The 19748-nt window shown below is 50.1% G+C and overlaps 1 protein-coding gene across 11 annotated transcripts in view; it reads left to right on the top strand.

Annotated features, from left to right (window-relative positions):
• Positions 1-19467, top strand: part of dnmt3aa (DNA (cytosine-5-)-methyltransferase 3 alpha a) — a 36632-nt gene extending 17165 nt beyond the window's left edge. For 7 of the 11 annotated variants that reach the window (XM_030345880.1, XM_030345879.1, XM_030345881.1 and 4 more), the window contains 17 exons: positions 2004-2300; positions 3385-3543; positions 4264-4371; positions 4749-4902; positions 7468-7614; positions 7952-7996; positions 8429-8508; positions 8789-8901; positions 10043-10226; positions 10420-10504; positions 11301-11446; positions 11681-11777; positions 12214-12362; positions 13503-13588; positions 13851-13920; positions 14541-14659; positions 15956-19467. In XM_030345880.1, coding sequence (XP_030201740.1) covers positions 2004-2300; positions 3385-3543; positions 4264-4371; positions 4749-4902; positions 7468-7614; positions 7952-7996; positions 8429-8508; positions 8789-8901; positions 10043-10226; positions 10420-10504; positions 11301-11446; positions 11681-11777; positions 12214-12362; positions 13503-13588; positions 13851-13920; positions 14541-14659; positions 15956-16097 — 2181 coding nt within the window. In that variant the 3' untranslated portion in view covers positions 16098-19467. The remainder of the gene's footprint in view (positions 1-2003; positions 2301-3384; positions 3544-4263; positions 4372-4748; positions 4903-7467; positions 7615-7951; positions 7997-8428; positions 8509-8788; positions 8902-10042; positions 10227-10419; positions 10505-11300; positions 11447-11680; positions 11778-12213; positions 12363-13502; positions 13589-13850; positions 13921-14540; positions 14660-15955) is intronic. The other 4 variants (XM_030345878.1, XM_030345873.1, XM_030345876.1 and 1 more) reach the window with 4 other exon arrangements.
• The last annotated feature ends 281 nt before the right edge of the window (positions 19468-19748 follow it).

The following is a 19748-nucleotide window of genomic DNA, read 5'->3' as shown; positions in this document are numbered from 1 at the left end:
AATGCATGTTTGTGTGGTCCATGTCAGTGATCATTTGGGGGATAACTGCTCTCAGGGCAGGAAGGGGTTGTGGGGGGGAGGTCAACAGGAGCTAGGAAGGTTGACCTCCTGACCTCCTTGGGATGTTGAAGGGTCAGAGAGTCACATTGTGTTGTGGCCATCACTTTCTCCGTCCCTTCCACTTACCCCCCACCCCCTAGCCCTCGCTCTGTCCCTTCCTCTTTGGTCGGCCTATTTTACATTGTAGTTTCACATCTCATTATACATCGGTACATGCTTTGTGTTAATGTATGCAGGAGTCGCTCATGACTACTCAGACAACAGAGAAGCAGACTGAACCATAATCCCAATGCTGGGGGGAACACTAGTCGCCTGTTTGTATGTCTTGTAGCGCCTACCTCTAGAGAGGCCTCCAGCGACATGGGGAACCAAGCGGCCGCGTTCACCTCCGCTGAGCCGGTCCCTGTTGCATCTGTCAGCCACTAATATGATTGCAAACGTAATCCGCTCTCTCTCGCTCTCGCTCTCTCTCTCTCTATTTCCATCTCGGCGGCCTTGTTCCTGATCTGAACCCACTGAACTCCCCCCCACCCCCCCCCCCCCCCCCCCCCCCCCCCCCCCACCCCAATCTCCCCTTCACTTCCTGTTCAGAGAGAAAACACAATAAATGGATTGTTACGCCTTTGGCGTAACTTAGGGGGGCCTTTGGTCAGAGGCCTCTGCAGGGGGAAAGGCCACATTAAACACTTGTTATAGGACATGGTATCCCCCCATCACACCACCAGCACCAACACAACCCTAGGACACTCTTACAAACTCACTCACTCTTACACACACACACACACACACACACACACACACACACACACACACACACACACACCAGTGCTTGTATTCAGTGTGGGGCATTTAAGGACAAGGTGGGCGGGACTTGTTTATCCTTCTTGTTGTCGTCCCCAATGACACAACCTTAAAGTGACAGTGTTTGTTTTGGACAGCATGTATGCAACAGCAGCCTGTCTGGGGGATGACGGAGGAGCTCGCTTTAGATGGCCTAGAATATCAGACGTGTGCAGCTTCTGGCAGAGCCATGCAGTGGTGTGTGCTCACAGTTCCTGCTGATGTGGCGATTCGAACCACTGGCACTGAACTTTATTGAAGCTTGCAGCATTATTTTACACCTCCCCCTCCTCGATAACAGTCAAAAACGTGTTAAATGTAAATGTAAATGGACTGCATTTATATAGCGCTTTTCTGACCATCGGCCACCCAAAGCGCTTTACAATGTTGCCTCACATTCACCATTCACGCACACATTCACACACCGACAGCGTAGTCAACCATGCAAGGCGACAGCCAGCTCGTTGGGAGCTAACAGTCAGGGTTAGCTGCCTTGCTCAAGGACACCTCGACACTCAGCTAGGGGGAGCCGGGGATTGAACCGGCAACCTTCAGGTTACCAGCCAACCCGCTCTACCTCCTGAGCGACTGCCGCCCCTTTAACGTTTAACGTGTTAAACGTTAAAGTGTCGCACTAGTGGCCAAGTCTTGTGACACGTCATATGGTTTGTTTACCGAGGCAAGCCCCCTTTTGGTCGTTCCCACTCAGGATTCTGGGAGTCAAACGAGTTCAGTGAGGTTGACCATACGACTGATAAACAAAGATGGCCGCGCCCATAATGAGATGCATTTTTTTGTGCCACGATGGTCGTCTTAATGTCTGTTTTTCACACTTGATAACATTGCTGCTTTAATCCCATCACCAATCTATGCATTGCACAGTCTTGCTGTGAGTGCAATACAATGTAAAGTTGTGTTTTTAGTCTTCGAGCTGGTTTGCTAAAGAGGCTATCGTAGCTAACAATAACCCAGATGCCCTCAAAGACAAACGGGAACGCTATAAGTGCTACAAGCCAGAAAATTATGTCACAAGAGCAGCTCTACGGGTGGTGTGCGGGGGGCATCTGGAACACCCCCCGTTAACCAGGACTCTTCTCCTGCAGGCGGAGAAGCGGGCGTACCGCGAGGCGGAGATCAGCATGATGGACGACCTGTCCGAGGGAGACTTCCAGAAGGAGGAGGAGGAGGAGGAGGAGCCGGCCAGCCCGCCGGCCCCCTCGGCCCCGTCAGCTCTGCCCCTTCCTCCTCCTCCTCTGCCACCTCTCCTTCCTCCGCCGCCGCAGTCCCCCACCCCGCCGCCCCAGCAGCACACCGACCCCGCCTCGCCCACCGTCGCCATGACGCCAGAGCCCGTGGCCAGGGGGGGCGAGCAGGCCACCCCTAGCGAGGTGGAGTACCAGGTGAGGGGGTGTGTGTGGTGTTGTGTGTGTGTGTGTGTGTGTGTGTGTGTGTGTGTGTGTGTGTGTGTGTGTGTGTGTGTGTGTGTGTGTGTGTGTGTGGTCTGTGTGTCAGACAGAAAGACAGACGAACAGACAGAATGTTACCAATACCTTTTCCTGCTAGTGGCGCTCTATTTCGCTTTAAATTTACAATTTGTATTTTGATTGTAGACAGATTGTTTATTTTATTGAATTGTACTCACTTTATTTTTTTATTATGTTTTTTTTAGCAAATACCAAGTGTAGTGTAGTTGTAGTGTAGTGTAGTGTAGTTGAACTGAAGAGTTTAAACTGGCTACTGATGAACCAGTCGTCTATCAACGTCGTCCATCAACTCAAACACCATTCACACGTCTCAAGTTGCTAATCGGACTGTCAACAGTGACAGAACAGGAAGCCTCGGCCTGGACGTTCACCGAGTCACTGTCAGACGATAGCCGATGGGCTCCGAGATTAATGTAATACAAACATTTGATAAATTGAATGTATCCCTCGGAACCAAACTCTGCAGCACGCTGTAGAGGGGCTTTCCGGAATACTAGGAGATGCTAGTTCTATGAGATTTAATAAAGCTATTATGACGCTCTAGGTCAATGTCATGGTCAGGGCAGCAGTAACTCATCATTTACCCATCCGTGTGTTCCTTGTTCTTTTAGTCAAGGTTTAAATGAATCAGACAGAATCTGCAAAATATGGGGCAGGGGGGGCAGTAGGGGCCATGCCACGGGGGCAGTAGGGGCCATGCCACGGGGGCAGTAGGGGACTTGCAGCGGGGGCAGTAGGGGACGGAAGCGGGGGCAGTAGGGGCCTTGCAGCGGGGGCAGTAGGGGCCTTGCAGCGGGGGCAGTAGGGGCCTTGCAGCGGGGGCAGTAGGGGCCTTGCAGCGGGGGCAGTAGGGGACGGCAGCGGGGGCAGTAGGGGCCTTGCAGCGGGTGCATCAGGGGCCGGCAGCGGGGGCAACAGGGGCCTTGCAGCGGGGGCAGACAGGACGGTGCTCACCCACCGGTGGACTGACCCTGGGGCCACGCTGTGTCCCGCCCTGCAGGACGGCCGGGGCTTCGGCATCGGGGCGCTGGTGTTCGGGAAGCTGCGGGGCTTCTCGTGGTGGCCGGGCCGCATCGTGTCCTGGTGGATGAGCGGGCGCAGCCTAGCCGCCGACGGGACCCGCTGGGTCATGTGGTTCGGCGACAGCAAGTTCTCTGTGGTAGGAAACTCACGATGGCAACATGCACACAAACAACAGGCCCGGCGACGGTCACCCGGGAGTCTCTCTGGGGGGGTGAGGTGAGAGGGGGGGGGGGGGGGACAGAGTCTGCTTAGTAGAGGGTTGAAGTCCCTAATATGATTGCCAGTCTCTCTCTCTCTCCCTCTCTCTCACCATCTCTCTCTCTGTTTATCTCTCTCTCCATCTCTATGTCTCTCTCTCGTTATGTCTCCTTTTGAAGTCCCTCCAGTCAGTTGTGCTCTCAGGGCGATCTTTCTGTTGTTTGCTTCTTGCTGTCAAACCATCTTCACTAGTATTATGACAGCCAGCCATAAGCAACGCTTGTTGGTGGCTTGTTGATGGCTGATGATGGCTGGCAACAGTTAATTCTCTCTGGATCGCTTGTCATATTTAGACGTGATTCTACTTACAATGAGTAATAGGTCAAATTGATGATAAAACGTTGCGGTTCACAATCTCTCTCTCTTTGCAGGTTGTTAGGGTGCAATAAACTGTTAAATGCTAAAGGCTTTAGAAAAACGTTCAAATGTTGAACTTGAACTCAAGGTCTTGGCTTTCTTTTTCGAAGCAAAGCATTTGAAAAATTAATGTTTCTCCCTCCTCCTCCTCCTCCTTCCCCTCCTCCCCCTCCTCCCTCTCCTCCTCCTCCTCCTCCTCTTCCTCCCCCTCCTCCCCTCCTCCTCCTCCCACACTCTGCAGGTCTGTGTGGAGAAGCTGATGGCGCTGAGCTCCTTCTCCTCTGCCTTCCACCAGTCCACCTACAACAAGCAGCCCATGTACCGCAAGGCCATCTACGAGGCTCTGCAGGTGCGCAGTGATGCGTGTCAGTGTGTGTTCGTGTTGAGCCCCGGCCCCCCACTGGGGCCATGGAGGCGGGTGTAATGGCTGTCCGTGCAGCCTCCGGTTGTAGCTGTTATGTGTGATGCGTGGTCGAGGATAACAGTCAACGGTGAACATGACAGTGGTCGGATTTTAGATCCTATCATAATACTCAATTTGTGTTGTGCCTTTGTTTGTGTGTGTGGGTTTGTGTGTGTGTGTGTGTGTGTGCGTGTGCATGCGTGTGTGCATGCGTGTGTGTGTTTCTGTGTGTGTGTGTGTGTGTGTGTGGGTGGGTATGTATGTATGTGTGTTTGATTGTATGTGTGTGTGTGTGTGCGTGTGCATGTGTGCGTGCTCTCCAGGTGGCGAGCACCAGGGCGGGTTGGCCCCTCCCCTCCTGTGATGCGGGCGATGACACTGAGGGCCAGGGGGTGGAGCTTCAGACCAGACAGCTGATAGAGTGGGCCATGACCGGCTTCTTACCCAGCGGAGCCCAGGGGCTGGACCCTCCAGAGGGTACACACGCACGCACGCACGCACGCACACACGCACACGCACGCACGCACGCACACACACGCACGCACGCACACACACACACACACACACACACACGCACATACACATACACACGAACACACACACATACACATGCACATACACATACACACACACACACACACACACGGCAACATAAAAATACATCTGCATGGTGTACATACATGCCAAACATAGACACAAACAAACCTGAAATACAGTCGAAAATGATATCATGTATCTAAGACAATGTTGCCCTTGGTTGTTCAATGTACGATACAGTAATAACCCAGAACATAGGTCTAGCCAAGGAGAGCACGGTAGAAACCAATGATAACACAGTACTAGCAAAGGAGATCACAGTTTAATAGGGAAACACCATACCAGCCGAGGAGATCAAACCACTAGCCACGAAGAACACAGTACTCTAGGGATCACAGTACTGTGGGGGTCACAGTACTGTAGGGGATCACAGTACTGTAGGGGATCACAGTACTGTAGGGGTCACAGTACTGTAGGGATCACAGTACTGTAGGGGGTCACAGTACTGTAGGGATCACAGTACTGTAGGGATCACAGTACTGTAGGGGATCACAGTACTGTAGGGATCACAGTACTGTAGGGATCACAGTACTGTAGGGATCACAGTACTGTAGGGGGTCTCAGTACTGTAGGGATCACAGTACTGTAGGGGATCACAGTACTGTAGGGATCACAGTACTGGAGGGATCACAGTACTGTAGGGATCACAGTACTCTAGGGGGTCACAGTACTGTAGGGGGTCACAGTACTGTAGGGATCACAGTACTGTAGGGATCACAGTACTGTAGGGATCACAGTACTGTAGGGATCACAGTACTGTAGGGGATCACAGTACTGTAGGGATCACAGTACTGGAGGGATCACAGTACTGTAGGGATCACAGTACTGGAGGGATCACAGTACTGTAGGGATCACAGTACTCTAGGGGGTCACAGTACTGTAGGGGGTCACAGTACTGTAGGGGTCACAGTACTGTAGGGATCACAGTACTGTAGGGGATCACAGTACTGTAGGGATCACAGTACTGTAGGGGATCACAGTACTGTAGGGATCACAGTACTGTAGGGGGTCACAGTACTGTAGGGATCACAGTACTGTAGGGATCACAGTACTGGAGGTATCACAGTACTGTAGGGATCACAGTACTGGAGGGATCACAGTACTGGAGGGATCACAGTACTGTAGGGATCACAGTACTCTAGGGGGTCACAGTACTGTAGGGGGTCACAGTACTGTAGGGGTCACAGTACTGTAGGGATCACAGTACTGTAGGGGGTCACAGTTCTGTAGGGGGTCACAGTACTGGCCCAGGAGATGAGAGTATTAGCCATGAGGAACACAGTACTATCAGAGGTGAACACAGTACTATCAGAGGTGAACACAGTACTATCAGAGGTGAACACAGTACTATCAGAGGTGAACACAGTACTATCAGAGGTGAACACAGTACTATCAGAGGTGAACACAGTACTATCAGAGGTGAACACAGTACTATCAGAGGTGAACACAGTACTTTCAGAGGTGAACACAGTACTATCAGAGGTGAACACAGTACTATCAGAGGTGAACACAGTACTATCAGAGGTGAACACAGTACTTTCAGAGGTGAACACAGTACTATCAGAGGTGAACACAGTACTATCAGAGGTGAACACAGTACTTTCAGAGGTGAACACAGTACTATCAGAGGTGAACACAGTACTATCAGAGGTGAACACAGTACTATCAGAGGTGAACACAGTACTATCAGAGGTGAACACAGTACTTTCAGAGGTGAACACAGTACTATCAGAGTTGAACACAGTACTATCAGAGGTGAACACAGTACTATCAGAGGTGAACACAGTACTATCAGAGGTGAACACAGTACTATCAGAGGTGAACACAGTACTATCAGAGGTGAACACAGTACTATCAGAGGTGAACACAGTACTTTCAGAGGTGAACACAGTACTATCAGAGTTGAACACAGTACTATCAGAGGTGAACACAGTACTATCAGAGGTGAACACAGTACTAGTCAAGGAGGACACAGTACTATGATAGAACATTGCTGAATACAAATGGCTGAGAAAGAGGGACCGCGCCCCCTTTATACCCTCTGCAATGCACCCAGTGTGTTTATTTAGCAAACACAAATGACCACACAACAGAAAAACATTACAATGGAAAACATATGATGGAATGAACAGAGCAACACGTTTTGAAGGAGCGTCAATAAGGAAGACATAACACTGTATTTGCTGAACAATATCTATAATAGATTTATTTCAATGATGTTTATTATTTTTGGGTGCATAATATATAATATGTAATAAGAGTAATTCAAGAATAAAATCCCAGGCATCCCCTGCAGTACCCTTCCGTACCACCAGTGGCACAACTCCCACAGATTCCAAAACACAGCGTTAGGAGAACCCAGTGACCGTCGAGGGGACGACAGAACTAGCCCGGTCAGAGTGATAGGGCTAGTTGTCATGGTGACCCCTCCACCTCCCTCTGCAGAGGAGCGCATCCCCTACAAGGACGTGTACCCGGAGACGTGGGCGGAGCCCGAGGCGGCATACACCCCTCCCCCCCCCGCCAAGAAGCCCCGCAAGAACACAGTGGAGAAGGCCAAGATCAGGGAGGTGATCGACGAGGGCACCCGAGGTGAGGGAGTTACACCTCACCCTTTCATTTCACACCAGGACGAGGTGAATTGACAGTGCTATGACCAACCCTTCTGTTGGTCCAAGCCCTGTCTAGTCCATAAGGCTTACAAATTGATTTTTAAGGGTTAAGAGGAGATATAGATGTTAAAAGCTGTATGGATAGGTCCTGTGGAATATGAAAGGAAATCTGCCAGTCGATGTACTTAAAATACTAACTAAGGGACGATTTGTGTCGATTTGCGGATAATGCATGTATGTATGGAGTATGTATGTATGGGGTGTGTGAATGTTTGTTGCTATTACTATGACCTAAATGTTAGAATTACCTTTTTCAGAGAGACTCATCTGTGAGGTCAAGAAGAAGACCAGGAACATAGAAGGTAAGGTATTATTAAGCAATTATTAAGCCTAATTTATACATAAGTTCCATTGAAAATGAATGCTATAAAAAAACTTAATTCAACAAAGTAAGTTCATGTATTTTAATTTAAAAGAAAATGCTTAGCTTTTCCATGCTACGTTTTACTGACAAATAAATACATGTTATCTGCTGTTTTGGGCAAAACGGATCTATAGGCAGTAGATAAAGGAACGGTGCACTGTGATCAACCAAAAAAGAGCGATTGACTAATAGCAGTCATCTTTGTGTTGGTGGCGGCGGTTTGTGGTGTGAAATGCCATGCACTCATCTCATTCAAAGACTCATCACTGTGTAATGAGTCATGGAGTCGCAGGTTCCTAGAGTTCACAGGTTTAAACCGTCGACCACAGTGTGCTGATGGTGTGTGCGCTGCCTGTCCCCCTCTCTCCAGACCTGTGCATCTCCTGTGGCAGTCTGAACGTCTCCCTGGAGCACCCCCTCTTCATGGGGGCCATGTGCCAGGGATGCAAGGTGAGCTACAGATCGCTGTCTGGTGGGGCTCAATCTTACAGGAGATTATGAACAGAGACCGCGGTAATCAATGAAACAATCAATACAACCACTCACAAACAAAGATGAAGACGCACACACACACACACACCCACACACATGCACACCTGTAAGCACACACCCACCCATGCCAACATGCAAGCATGCAAGCAAACACATGCATGCACCCAGACATTGTATGTTTATGCGTGTGTGCATGTGGTAAAATGTGTGTGTGTGTGTGTGCCCCATCCTTTGGCAGAACTGTTTCCTGGAGTGTGCGTACCAGTATGACGATGATGGCTACCAGTCCTACTGCACCATCTGCTGTGGCGGCAGGGAGGTGCTTATGTGCGGGAACAACAACTGCTGCAGGTCAGTACTGAGCACAGAGCACCGCCAGAACTAGTGCTGCTAAACCCTCTCCGGAGATCGAAGCCCGTCGTCTGTGGGCGGCTGTAAGAGCACTGCCTCTTCCAAGGCACACCGTATATACACTGATCAACGTGCTATGTTCTCCATCGCACTAAATGTTCAGTTTGTTATTCTGTGTCAAAGAATTAGATAGAGACGTCCTAGGTAGGGATCGACCAATATGGATTTTTTAGGGCCGCTGACGATTTGTTTTTCCATCTGCCTTAGCCGATAACCGATGCGCCGATACCGATTTTCTTGAGCCGATATTTGGAGCCGATACTACCCTGGAAATCCAGAGTTCTCGCGAGAGCACAATTTTAATTTGCTCAGCGAGTCACTCTGGGAACGAGCAATATACTCGTGTATATTCTGGGCCGCCCCTGGCTCAGCACATTAAACAATCACATCGATGTATCAATATAGGCGGGCCAAAAGCGTTGCTGTTTTTCCGACCCGATACGGCAAGAGTATCGTTGAGACTCGTTGAGACTCGTTGCCAGACCCTACAGCTTTCTAGATGTGGGTCTGGATTTCCAGGCTAAGCCTCCCTCAATTTACATCATTGAAATGACACAATGATGGTAACAAATGTTACTATGTCTCAATTAAAAAAAATGAACATTATTGAACTGTCTGTAAATCATATCGAAGAAAAAAATAAAATATTATCGGTCGATCACTTGTCCAAATGTTACCTGTGTATGTGTAAATGTGTGCGTTTATGTGCACTTGTGTGTTTGTGCTTTTGTTTGCGTATTCATGCATATAAATGTACATGTGTGTGTGCGTGTGTGTGCTTGTGTGTACGTATTCACGCGTATAATCAGTATGTGTGTGTTGGCATGTGTGCGTAAATGTATGCTTGTGTGTATCTTCGTAAGCGTGTATCTCTGTGTGTGTGTGGTTTTTTTTATGTGTGCATAATATATATGTGTAGGTGTATGTGTATGTTTTTGCCTGTGTGTGTGCGTTTGTACCTCTGTGTGGGTCTGTGTCCGTAAGCGTCCATATTGACATAAGTGTGTGTGTGTGTGTGTGTGTGTGTGTGTGTGTGTGTGTGTGTGTGTGTGTGTGTGTGTGTGTGTGTGTGTGTGTGTAGGTGTTTCTGTGTGGAGTGCGTGGACCTCTTGGTGGGCACGGGCTCGGCAGCGGTGGCCATCAAGGAAGACCCCTGGAACTGCTTCATGTGTGGGCCGCGCAGTGGCCACGGGTTGCTGCGGCGACGTGAAGACTGGCCCTCACGGCTGCAGCTGTTCTTCGCCAACAACCACGAGCAGGACTTTGTGAGTGGTGGAGGGGAGAGGGGCACGGGAGGTGGGGAGGGAGGGAGGCTGAGAGAGAGAGAGAAGGGGGAGAGCCTAACACAACTCTAACTCTCTCTCTCTCTCTCCCTCTCCCTCTCCCTCTCCCTCTCCCTCTCGCTCTCCCTCTCCCTCTCCCTCTCCCTCTCCCTCTCCCTCTCCCTCTCCCTTATAGGAGCCAGCTAAACTATATCCCCCTGTAGCAGCAGAGATGAGGCAACCAATCAGAGTGCTCTCTCTTTTCGACGGCATTGCGACAGGTTTGTCTCTATGTTTGAGGTCCCTCTGTGTCTGTATGTCTGTCCCGGTGTGAGGTTCCAGGTTAAATTTCAACAGTTGTATTAGTAATTTCAGGCGGGCTTCACTAGATCAGTGATCATTTCATCACGTGTTTGAAAAAGCCCTTTTATGACTGGCTTGTGTGTGTTTGTGTGCGTTTATGTGTGTGTGTGTGTGCGTGCGTGTGCCTGTGTGTGTGTGTGTGTGCGAACGTGCGTGTGTGTGCGGATGCATGCCTGTGTGTCTATGTCTGTGTGTGTTCCTGTGTGTGTGCCTGTGTCTGTGTGTGTGTGTGTGTGTGTGTGTGTGTGTGTGCATGCCTGTGCATGCCTGTGTGCGTGCCTGTGTGTGTGTGTGCGTGCCTGTGTGTGTGTGTGTGTGTGCGTGTGTGCGTGCGTGTGCCTGTGTGTGTGTGTGTGCGTGCGTGTGCCTGTGTGTGTGTGTGTGTGCGTGCCTGTGTGTGTGTGTGTGTGTGTGTGCATGCGTGTGCCTGTGTGTGTGTGTGTGTGTGTGTGTGTGTGTGTGTGTGTGTGTGCGTGCGTGTGCTTGTGTGTGTGTGTGTGTGTGTGCATGCGTGTGCCTGTGTGTGTGTGTGTGTGCGTGCGTGCGTGTGCCTGTGTGTGTGTGTGTGTGCGTGCGTGCGTGTGCCTGTGTGTGTGCGCGTGTGTGTGTGTGCGTGCGTGTGCCTGTGTGTGTGTGTGTGTGTGTGTGTGTGTGTGTGTGTGTGTGCGTGCGTGTGCCTGTGTGTGTGTGTGTGTGTGTGTGTGTGTGCTCCAGGCCTGCTGGTGCTGAGGGACCTGGGCATCCAGGTGGAGCGCTACGTGGCGTCGGAGGTGTGTGAGGACTCCATCACGGTGGGCATCGTGCGGCACCACGGCCGCATCATGTACGTGGGCGACGTGCGCACCGTCACACACAAACACGTGAGTGTGTGTCACCCACCGCCCTCCCCCCACCCCTCCCCTCCCACCCTCCCTCACCTCAGCCTGGACAGCAGATGAACCTCATTTAACTTCTATCTGTTTTAGTGTATTTTTGTTATTGCCTTACGATGATCGCACAAGTGCATCATGGGGGGGTGTAAATGTTGTGCTTGTGTGCGTTCGTGTGTGTGTGCGTTCGTGCGTGTGTGTGTGTGGGTTCTTTGCGTGCGTTAGATCCAGGAGTGGGGTCCCTTCGACCTGGTGATAGGGGGAAGCCCCTGCAATGACCTGTCCATAGTCAACCCCGCGCGGAAGGGCCTCTACGGTAAGAGTAAGTCTAGGAGCCCCCCAGGACCACCACACACACCCCACGGCCCGCCAGGCTGCAGCAACACATGCACATTCCACCGTTACTCCTGTTGATTAGGCATTGGGCGATTGAACGCACTTAGGACCCTTTAAGGCGTTCCTCAATAGAGATGCTTCATGGTTGGGGGGCTTTTTGTTCATTTGGGTGGCATTCAAATTTTTCCATTTCTCTCTTTTGTTCTCCCTTCCTCCTTTCCCCTTCTTCTATATATATATTCTCTTTATATATTTTCTCCCTCCCTTTCTATCTCCCTCTCGCTTTCTGTCTCTCTCTCTCTCCCTCTCGCTTTTTCTGGCTCTCCCTCCCTCCCTTCCTCTCCCTCCCTCCCTTCCTCTCCCTCCCTCCCTCGCCCTCACCTCTCCCCTCCCCCCCCTTCTCCCGCTCTCCTTCCCTCCAGAGGGGACGGGCCGGCTGTTCTTTGAGTTCTACCGGCTGCTCCACGAGGCGCGGCCCAAGCCGGGGGACGACCGGCCGTTCTTCTGGCTCTTCGAGAACGTGGTTGCCATGGGCGTCAGCGACAAGAGGGACATCTCCCGCTTCCTCGAGGTGGGGACCCCCTCACCGCACCCCACGGCCACTCCACCAAAGCCTCATTTATAGTCGCCGTGCCAACCCGCCGACCGACGACGGAGGCATCGGGGCAGAAAAAACGTTGTGACAGCGAAAACGGCGTGCGCTGCATTCTGTCACTTACCTCTGACATGCTGAGGCCCAGCAGGCAGGCTGGGCGGCCTGCACCGCCGCAGCATGGGTAATGTCACGTGAAAGGCGCGGCCGTGCTTGGACTGCAGAGACGGCGCGTGGCGCTGACTATAAATGAGGTTAACACCTTAAAACGGCAGCGTCTTGTGTGTGTGCGCGCCGTTGCACACACACAGGTGAGGTGAAGAGCAGTTCTGTGGCACTAGCTCCGCCGTATCTTATCAGGCGATGCAACCGCTGTCGGGTGACGGGGAAACTCCACGCTACCTGCCGCTTGTGATTGGAATGCGTGTCGGGAATGTTGCCATTAACACTTAGTCGGTGACGTTCATTAGACTGCAAACGCAAGGGTTGTCATCAGCAACCCATGGGCCTTACGTCACTTTGTTACCTCGTTCGGCGAAAGATAGTGTAAACGCTGTTTGTTGCCTGGGGAATGAAACAGAGGGGTATGGAGTATGGAGGTCTTCAAGTTACAACCTGTATGAGCCACGCGCCTTTACTCATAGAAAAAAGTAGACAAGCCACCACATCTCGACAAGCTTCTTTCATTGATAAGCACACAGGAAGCAGGCACTCACCAAAGCTCTCTTACCCTCCCTCTGCCCCTAGTAGACGCCTGTGCAAAATATGGAATTAAATCCACACTGTATCCAGCACCTGCTCACTCAAAGGCCGCGAACCCTTGGCTTGGAGGCAACCTAGGGTCCGTCCACAGGTTGTAGCTGGTATGGCAGCAGGGTAGGAAGGTCCCTGTCAGGTACATCCTGGTCAGGTGCCCTCCATTAGGCTACGATGATAGGAAGCAAAGTATTGGGACGCAGCCACAAACTCAGATAGAAACAGAGTGGAAAGGCCTTCTTCCATTCCGGAGCTGGTGGATGGTTCTGCTGCCCCCTTGTGGCGGCGGCAAGTGTGGCTTTTGGGCCCTGAAATGAATTCCCTGCACATAGTTTGACCTCTGATCTTCTCTTTTTTTTGCAGTGTAACCCCGTAATGATCGATGCCAAAGAGGTGTCCGCCGCACACCGCGCCAGATACTTCTGGGGAAACCTGCCGGGCATGTCCAGGTCCGACACACACTCACACACACACACACATCCACACAAACACACACACACACACACACACACACACACACACGCACACACACACACACACACACACACACACACACACACACACACACACACACACACACACCAAGCCCCTTCTAAAGCAAACACAAATAGAAAGAATAATGTGGCTGTGTGTCGGTGTGTCGGTGTGTGTGTGTGTGTGTGTGTGTGTGTGTGTGTGTGTGTGTATGTGTGTGTGTGTGTGTGTCTACAGACCATTGGCATCCATGAACAATGACAGGCTGGACCTCCAAGACTGTCTGGAGCACGGTCGCACGGCTAAGGTACCCTACCCTTGTGTGTGTGTGTGTGTGTGTGTGTGTGTGTGTGTCTGTGTGTGTGTGTGTGTGTATGTAGGTGTGGTTATGCATGTGTGTTTATGCGAGTTTGCATGTTATTTTTTTAGAATCACAAAGTCAATGTGCATGTGAACCATGTTATGATCATCTTATGATTCAGTCAAAATGAAGCATGACGAGAATTGTTACCTGATTGGACGGCAAGCTTTAAAAACAAAAACCTGAATGTTTTTAAGTCTACTCTAAGTCTACCTCTATCTTATTGTGTGAATGCCTACAAAGCTATTTTTAAATGTGCATGTTATACAAAATCACTCAAATTCTTGCAACATGTAGAATGTGCTGATAGAGTTTATTTGTCTCTGTGTGTGTGCGTGTGTGTGTGTGGTTGTGTGTGTCTGTGTCTGTGTCTTGGTCTGCATGTATGTTTTGTGTGTGTGTGTGCGTGTGTGTGTGTTTGGCGACGCCCGTCTCTATGGTGTTTGTGTGTGTGTGTGTGTGTGTGTGTGTCTGTGTGTGTGTGTGTGTGTGTGTGTGTGCGTGGTGACGCCCGTCTATGGCGTGTGTGTGTGTGTGTGTGTGTGCGGTGCGCGGGGTCTCTCCAGTTTGAGAAGCTGCGCACCATAACGACGCGCTCTAACTCTGTGAAGCAGGGGAAGGACGAGCACTTCCCCGTCTACATGGACAGCAAGGAGGACATCCTCTGGTGCACCGAGATGGAGAGGTACGTGGCCCGCCGGTGGGGGGGGCGCAGGTTGACCCCCCCAACCCTTGGAGATATCCTAAGTATTACTGTGCCTTCACACCGAAAACAGCGTTAATATGTGAGCTATTCTAGAGCTCCGGGATTCCGCAAACGGCAACAATCACTTCCTCCTCCATGCTGCGGTTCGCTCTGATAGGCTGACACGACTTTAAGATATTCCCGGAAAGCATGTTTCAACTTGAGCGACGTGTTCATGTGAGTAGAATCACGCGCCATTTATCAATCCGTGCCACGGGTTTTTCCGATGGAAGTTTCGCCTCTAAACGCCTCTTTGCATTGACTTTGTAAGGATTCGCGCCGCCCCTTCATTTTGGGTTTAAACGCACCATTAAAGAGTCTGCAATTCGTAAATGTCATTGAAGGCCTTAAAAGGTGTTAAAAAGCCTTGAAAAGAATTTGGGTAGGTCTTAAATATTTTCTGTGACAGCCGGCAGAGGAAATATAATAAATCTTTAATCGTTAAATGTCAAGCGTTTTCTCTATTTTACGTGAAATCAATGTTTACTGGCCCCCCGTGGACCAGTGTGTGGACCTCTGCGTTGGTGGGGTTGCTACGAGTGCCTGCAGGATGCTTCTATTGTCAGACAGCAGCATTGTAGCATCGCAATGTCCAGACCATTGCAAGCTTATAATATAATCCCGGTTGAGGACCTTATTCACCTATACGCCGTTGGGCAGTGACATTGGTGGTCAATTGTGTTCTTAATCGAGGTAAAAAAGGTATAAAGAGTCTTAAGTTGAACTGGTTCAAACCTGCAGATACACTGTGGTTGTTCGGTCAAATGTGTACTAAAATATGACTGAATGTGTGTTGACAACATAGAGGATTATCCTAGGCGGTAGCAGCAATGCGTGTGTTCTCCTCTTAATGCTCTTTGCTTCTGCAATCTGCAGCAGAGCCTTCATTTAGGGGAGCAAAGACACATGTGTGGGCGGTTCCACAGCCAACCAGTTGTAAATAAAAGGGTCCTGATAACAGTGTTTTATGGGGCGGACCGGTGAGTCACCAGAGTGAGCCTCGTAGGCCCCTCAGATCCCTGGCCCCTGGACGGCCGGTGTTTCTGTGTGTGTAAACAATGTAGTTGTTTACAGTGTCTCCTTTCCTCTCTACCCCATCTCCGTCTCCCTCGTACACCCTGAATCGCTGTACGCGTCGCGAGTACAAACAAGCTGTGTTCGGTGCATCCAGTCCTGCCTAGGCTCCCCCGCTGTAGCGTCTGCGTCTCCATCCTGTGCCTCTGTCGCCCCCTGCAGGGTGTTCGGCTTCCCCGTCCACTACACCGACGTGTCCAACATGAGCCGCCTGGCCCGCCAGCGGCTGCTGGGGCGCTCCTGGAGCGTGCCCGTCATCCGCCACCTCTTCGCCCCGCTGAAGGAGTTCTTCGCCTGCAACTAGCTCCTGTCTCCCCCCTCCCTCCCTCCCTCCCTCCCCCTCTCCCTGTATTACTCACCCCTGCTGCTTCCACAGCAAGCAACTAGTACTGAGACGCTCCTACCCAGGGGGCCCTCACACCATCCAAGGGCCCCCTCCTCTCGACAAGGACCCACAGTGACACACACACACACACACAAAGCACACACACAGACATTGACAGACGCACGCAACGCAGGCGACACACAAATGGACGCACACACAAGGAAAATGGGACAGGAGTGCCCAGCAAGAAAACACACACACAACATCGTGTAAAACAAAAGAAACAAAATGTAGCCGCAGGTTAATAGTGAGGTGAACGTTAAATACCTGAGATACATACACACACGCACGTGTACCCGAACGTGTACACAAACAAACACATTGCAATGGACTGCTTCTTCCGGAGCCTGTATAGCTGACTGCAGCTCCCTCCCACTCCCCCCCCCCTCCCCGGTGCTAACCTGGGCCCGGTTTCCCGAAACCTTCTTAAAGCCTTCTTAACGCCACGTCAGTCGTAACCTCTACTTTAAGTTCTACCATAACATCTCGCGTGTTTCCCGAAACGTTCTTTGCTACGAGTCTCTTTCGTATGTCGTTCGTCGGCAAGGTTGGTCTGAAGCGATCGTAGAACCTTAGCTCTACCGTAGTGATGTTTTAGCTCCTGACGCTAGTCGTCGCCGCTGTATAGTAAACTTTAGAAATCCCTGTTGCGCATGGGACTGCCACATTGGCAGTGTTGTGTTCCACCAATACAGTACAGTACATACACGGTACAGCAGGCGGTATACCAATAACCTCAAAAACTCGCAACTTCAAGAAATTATTGTCAGACAAAACTGTCTTCTAAATTAAGGAAATGATACTGGGAAACGAATAAAGCCTCTTTCCCTTGATGGCACGCAATGCGGGCACACAGACAGGTAGCCAAATGCAAAGCAGGCTCAGCATAAACAGTGTTATATAATAAGCTGAATAAACTATTCAAAATTTAGCTTTCATTTCAAAATGTCTATTTTCATAAATAATCAACAAGTCGGACAGCTTTGTAAAAAGAAAATCAGTATCCTCATTTGAACATCTGGGATGTAATTAAGGATGTGATTGCCTCAATCTCCTTCGCTGTTTCTATATTTTCTATAATTTTTCTTAAATCAGTGTAGGCTATGCTATGTTTGCCCATCGTTAAATCGTTGTTTAGGCCTACTAGAAGGATTTCGAGCAATGTTTTTACGCAAAGACTGAAATCTTTTTTTGAACGCCGTCATGCACCGGCGAATGAATTGGAAAATCGATCGCTGAGCAGCCGATTTCAGCGCGTTCTTTCTGGAAGGCGCCGTTTACGAACGAAGTAAGGAGTGTTTCCTAAGAAGACTCCTCAGAGATCATTCGGGAACCTCGCCTATAGAGGTAAACAACTTTGATAAGTCTAAACGTAAGAGTCTTTTTAGTGCACTAAGAGTGGACGTTATCGGGAAACCGGGCCCTGTTTTCTATCAGCTCAAGGTGATATCTACTACATCACACACATGTACACACACACACACACACACACCCAAGCCGTGTCCACGCTACACCAGAGAAAGGGATGAATCATGGATGAAAAGATTCAAACGTACGGACAAAACGCATTCTTCCAAAAAAACCCTGGTGAATACGAGAAACAGGATGGGAGTCTTTTGAATCCTTCCATGTTTCCATGTATCTGGTGTAGTGGGGAAACGGCTATCGACAGAAACAAACCCTTTCTTTAGTGCAGGATTCATGTGATTTATATCTACAGATTACCCTCTAACTTCTAACCTCTGGCTTCTGACTTTACTCTGTGGCAAAACATGCCTGGGGAAAGCAAAACTGCAATTATTCAGACATTTTCCTTTATTCTGTTTAATTCAGTGTACCAGTGAATTAATCTACAACCTAACACTTCCACTTTAAGTTAGTGTTTATGAACAGCAATGAACATACTCATAAATATACGTTTCCAGAAAGAGGATTGCAAAGCAATCAAATTATTATATTGATATATATTCAAAAACCTTTGGTGCTGTCCAGGGAGTCCCATCGCGACCCAACTGACCCATAACGTTTTGTTACAGTCTATGGTGCTTTAAGAGACTCACAGGTCTCTGGTGCTTGATTTGCATCCATCCCTGAATTTAGTCAATCTATGGCGATTTGGTTGTTGGTCGATTTATGTTTTGTTTCTATTGACCAGCGCAAGAGGCGGCTAGGGGCCCGACGGCTCGCTGTGCAACATTTATCTTCCTTACAGCGCTTGGGGGTTGTGAGACCGTGGGTTCCCTGGTGCCGGATCCTTCAGACTACCCCCCCCCCTACAAGTTATCATGTCCTCTGTAAGAAGGACGAGGTCCCCATACTGTCTCTGTACTGTTGAGTCCCTCTGAGGTCGATAAAGTTATCGGGTCACAGGGTCAAAGGACAGTTTGAACCGTGTTTGTCGAACTGCAAGACGGTGATGTCCTCCCTGACCGCTCTGCCCCTCAGTAACGACACGCCCACCTCAGGCGCCCAATGCTCAATGAATCTTTGCATTCTAGATGATTAAAGACGAGAGGAGGCTGGTTCTTGTGAACTTGAGGCTCCATGCTTTGGGCTCAACGGTGGACCCGTCGAGGGAGGCCTCTGCGGCTGGTCAAATAGTGAACGTTGGCATCTGGTGGCTGGTGCATTACCCATTTACCCAAAACGGCCTTTGTTATCTACGTTTTAAAAGAACAAACGGACGGGGCCTTGTTTTGTCTCTGGATGCTTTGGTTTTTTTTCTACTTTTCGGGGCTACTGAAACCTGAGGATCTCTTTCAAATCATGTATACCTCCCACCGCAGGCCTTCCTCCACTGCTGGTCACGGCCAACGTGCAAACAGCCCCCACGCCGCCGCCAAATATATAGCCGCCATTTCATAACATCCGTACGGAGCACTGTTTTCGCTCTCTGCGTGCAGAGCCCGACAATTTCACCCAAAAAGTTTTTGGTCGGCTGAGCCCTGGCGGTAGCTGGGATGACGTCCATTTCGTTATGCGCAGATCATGCGCAAGCGAATAGGAGTGAGGTTTTAGTTGTCCACAGTGACACTGGTTTCCACACCACTATGAAGCGGTGCATGGACGACTGAAGGACGCCTTCTGTGAAGTCTTGTGTAGCCGTGGCCGGCACACTGGTGCCAAGCTCGGGGGATATATACCTATACCTTTATTTGTTTTTACGGAAAAAAATTAAAAAAAAGCTCTTCCACTCTCCGGTGCTCTTAGTCTTCAGATGGTGCAGTCTTTTTTCTTGTTAAAAAAAGAAAACAACGTCAAAACACCAGCTACGACAAATGAGTAGAAACACAAACACACACGCACACATATAACACACACACTAGCAGAGGAATCCAGCAGGTTCACCAGACTTACAACAACTAATGTTCAGGGGCTTTTGGAACTCTTTTTTTTTTTACAGTGTTCCTGCAGGTCACAACGGGACGGTGGTCCTACCACCGTCCCCCCCCCCGTCCCAGTCCCCGTCCCCCCCACCTCTTTTATACTCCCTTTCTTACCCCTTTGCTCGGGACCGATCGCCTCCTTCCAGACACACACATACACACACCGCACCGCAAACACACACAC

Source organism: Gadus morhua, chromosome 21, assembly GCF_902167405.1.
Source record: "Gadus morhua chromosome 21, gadMor3.0, whole genome shotgun sequence".
Taxonomy (NCBI): domain Eukaryota; kingdom Metazoa; phylum Chordata; class Actinopteri; order Gadiformes; family Gadidae; genus Gadus; species Gadus morhua.
The sequence above is the reverse complement of the archived record's forward strand: the minus strand, read 5'-3'. Positions and strand labels throughout refer to the sequence as shown.